The following is a 756-nucleotide window of genomic DNA, read 5'->3' as shown; positions in this document are numbered from 1 at the left end:
GAGAAACATAGCAACTTATTAAAATTGATCAATAAAATTTTTAATGAAAATTCCCCAGATGGAAAGGGTCAGAACCGTCTTCATTTACGAGGTAGTTTCTTTGCATACGATACTTGGGGAAAGCCTGTGTGCATCCATCCATTTTGCCATATATACATGCAAAGTTTGTCATCCACCACATATTAACCTTCCCCATCCCTTAAATATCATGTCATCATATTTTTGTATGCCTATCACAATATATAGCTGTTTACTACAAGTTTCTATATAACATTACAGCTTATTTAAAGTGATATCACTACCATAAACTCCTTGTAAGAATAAATGAATGAACATATGATTAAAACTTCTCTTTGAATGGATCTACAGTGCAAATATTATAGCATCTGTAGCAGCTACACAAACTTCAGTGTAGGGAGGTAGGTATCTCCATAAGGCACAGGTTTGTTTATAGTAATAATGGTGGAAAGTTCTAATACACTCAAGTTCTCAGTGTAATAAAATTACATTAACCATCTTACTGGGAAAAACATAAAATAAATTTAGGAAGCTACTCAATTTACAAAAATTTATGTTCTCAGTGAGACAAAGAACAGATCCATTTTGATAATTTTTGGACAATTGTTCTTTAATACACTTTGATAACACTATGAATGTGTCAGGCTAGTTGCCAGTTTATAATATTAAATTAAAAGAGGATATATAGTACATATATTGTATATACTTCAATTCAACCTGTAACTATATGCCTATCGC

The 756-nt window shown here is 31.5% G+C and overlaps 1 protein-coding gene across 1 annotated transcript in view; it reads left to right on the top strand.

Moving 5' to 3' along the window:
* Positions 1–756, top strand: part of LOC119588199 (probable ATP-dependent RNA helicase vasa-like) — a gene marked incomplete in the record, with an annotated part of 40,898 nt that overhangs the window by 19,438 nt on the left and 20,704 nt on the right. Inside the window, 1 exon segment of the mRNA XM_037936900.1 lies at positions 59–91. Within this exon segment, the coding sequence (XP_037792828.1) occupies positions 59–91 (33 nt within the window).

This window comes from Penaeus monodon, chromosome 23 (assembly GCF_015228065.2).
Source record: "Penaeus monodon isolate SGIC_2016 chromosome 23, NSTDA_Pmon_1, whole genome shotgun sequence".
NCBI classification, from domain to species: Eukaryota; Metazoa; Arthropoda; class Malacostraca; order Decapoda; family Penaeidae; genus Penaeus; species Penaeus monodon.
The sequence above is the reverse complement of the archived record's forward strand: the minus strand, read 5'-3'. Positions and strand labels throughout refer to the sequence as shown.